This window comes from Phaseolus vulgaris, chromosome 11 (assembly GCF_051622355.1).
Source record: "Phaseolus vulgaris cultivar YP4 chromosome 11, ASM5162235v1, whole genome shotgun sequence".
Lineage (NCBI taxonomy): Eukaryota > Viridiplantae > Streptophyta > Magnoliopsida > Fabales > Fabaceae > Phaseolus > Phaseolus vulgaris.
The window spans coordinates 32,055,586-32,058,103 of NC_143508.1; the positions used below are offsets into that span (position 1 = coordinate 32,055,586).

At 53.2% G+C, this 2,518-nt stretch overlaps 1 protein-coding gene across 1 annotated transcript; it reads left to right on the forward strand.

The window, feature by feature from the left end:
* Positions 1–510: 510 nt before the first annotated feature.
* On the forward strand, positions 511–1,455 carry LOC137805845 (uncharacterized). Its single transcript, XM_068605752.2, has one exon. It carries the CDS (start codon positions 511–513, stop codon positions 1,453–1,455), a length of 945 nt encoding a protein of 314 aa, XP_068461853.2.
* The last annotated feature ends 1,063 nt before the right edge of the window (positions 1,456–2,518 follow it).

A 2,518-nucleotide genomic window follows, 5' to 3' on the forward strand; every position in this document is an offset into this window, starting at 1 on the left:
GAGGGCGTGTGATTGTCATTAGAGTGAACCGGCGAACGAGTCAACTGGCAAGAACATTTGATGTCCACCGTGGGGCACGATTAAAATTCGGTCCCATTCACAAGTATAGGGCAAAAATGCATCAATATGAGAAACACAAGGCAAAGATTCGTCGCACCGAACGGAGGGGAAAACATCACCATGCAGCAGATCATGGAGACGATGTGCACCCTTCAGGAAACGGTGGCGACATCCTGAATGGATCAGGAACGCATCCAGGTTGACCTAGCTGCGTCGCAAGCAAGGAACGAAGAGCTGCGCAGGACCAACGAGGAACCGCGCAGGAATTTGCAGCAGGCAAGGGAGCGTGTGGTGGATGAGCGAGCCCCGCCTACACCACCCAGGGCTTTTCCAATGTCATTCTCGCAAGCAATCATGGACGTCATGATACCAGCCACTTTCGTAGGTCCTAAGGCCACCTTTATAGGTGCAGAGGACCTAGAGGCTCATCTTACGGCTTTCCACACCTAGATGATGCTATATGGGGGCTCCGATGCAGTGCATTGCAAACTGTTCATGAGCACGCTGACAGGCACAGCGCAAGACTGGTTTGTTAGCCTCCCTGACGAACATGTAACATCGTTTGCGCAGTTTTCTACGCTGTTCAGGGAGCAATACATAGCCAATCAGGCTCCCCCGCTAGTCTCTTACGATCTTTTCGACGTAAGACAATATCAGGGAGAGTCCTTGAAGGACTTCCTCAACTATTTTGGGGCACAGGTGGTAAGGTTGCACACCAAGGATGAGGATATGATGGTGCACGCTTTCAGGAAGGGAATCATGCCAGGACCCTTCAGTCAGTCACTTATCAGGTGTCGCCCCAAAACCTTTTGCAAGATCAAGCGTCGAGCGGTAGCCCATATCGTCGAGGAAGGGGAACTCACAGAGAAGCGCGGAAGCGTTGCCCCCATCTGCCCACGAGGGCCAAGTCGACCTCAGCCCATGAGAGGACACGAGACGACGACAAAGAAGAAGACCCCAGTGAAGCATCAACCCTACGAGGCCAGGAAGCCCCAAACCAGGGCGCGCACAAGGGAGGATGCGTCCCCCATGCACACCTTCCTAGTAGAATTGAAGGAGCTAATTGTTATTCCCAACATAGCGGAGAGACTGAAGATCCCCGCGAAAGCTGACAAGAGGTTGGGGCCCAGCAAGAACGCTCGGTGTGAGTTCCACCAAGCGTATGGTCACCCCATACGCAACTATTTATCGCTAGGGCACCAGTTGGACGAACTGGTGAAGAACGGTTTCCTGAAGGACTATTTTCAGGAGCCACAACGGTTCAGACGTTGGCAGCACCAGGGGGTGATCAGGGGCACGAGATGCCCGTTCATGGCGAGATTCACACCATTTCAGGAGGCTTCTCGGGAAGAGGATTCACCGCTTCTCAGCGGAAGAAGTATGCACAAGCGATGATGACGGTAGAGGTGCAAGAGGCAGACTAGGCCCTTCACATCGACCTCATTTTCACCAAGGCCGACCTCCGAGATGTCGTCCCTCATGAAAACGACCTAGTGGTGATCTCAGTAGTAACGATAGGGAGGAAGGTGCACCGTGTTCTGGTGGACCAGGGAAGCTCAGCAGATGTGATGTTCTGGTCGACTTTCAACAAGTTGCAGTTGTCTCCTGACCAGTTGAAGCCTTACACCGGCTACTTATATGGATTCGTTGGAGACCAGGTAGAAATGCGTGGACACATAGAGCTGAGGACCACCTTCACGGATGGTGTAGCTTCTCACACAGAGAACATCAAGTACCTTGTTGTTAACGCTCCCTCAGCTTACAACATACTATTGGGCAGACCCGCCCTGAACAGGTTGAGAGCGGTAGCATCGACAAGGCACATGAAGATGAAACTGCCTTTCTTGGGGGGAACGGTGATCACCATCAGATCAGACCAGAAGGAGGCTAAGAGATGCTACGAGAATAGCCTCAAAACAAAGAGAGGGGTGTTCACTGTCACCATTCAGCCCCCAAGCAAGAAAGGGATCGCCCGCGCAGAGATCGCCCGGGAAAGGTGACGCAAACCAGCTGAAGACGTCCTGGAGAGGGAGATCGGTGGCAGAATGTTCAAGCTTGGCAAGTCTCTAGGCCAAGGGACACAGGACCAGATTGCCGAAGTGATAGCCCAACACTGGATGCCTTCGCATGGTCCGCCTCGGACATGCCCGGCATAGACCCTGACTTCCTATACCATCGTCTTACAATGGACCCCCAGGTCTGACCTGTTCGTCAGAGGAGGAGAAAGTTCAACGAGGAGAGGCAGCAGGTCATCAAAGAAGAAACACAAAAGTTGGTGAGCGTCGGCCACATCAGGGAAATTCAGTACCCAGCGTGGCTGGAAAACGTGGTGCTGATGAAGAAGGCCAACGGGAAGTGGAGGATGTGTGTGGACTTCACAGACCTCAACAAGGCCTGCCCGAAGGACTCCTACCCCTTGCCAAGCATTGATGGTTTGGTAGACAGCGCCTCGGGTTGC

What these genes read in the sequence shown, in the direction of transcription:
- LOC137805845 (XM_068605752.2), top strand. Translation starts at nt 511, where the DNA reads ATGATGCTATATGGGGGCTCCGATGCAGTGCATTGCAAACTGTTCATG.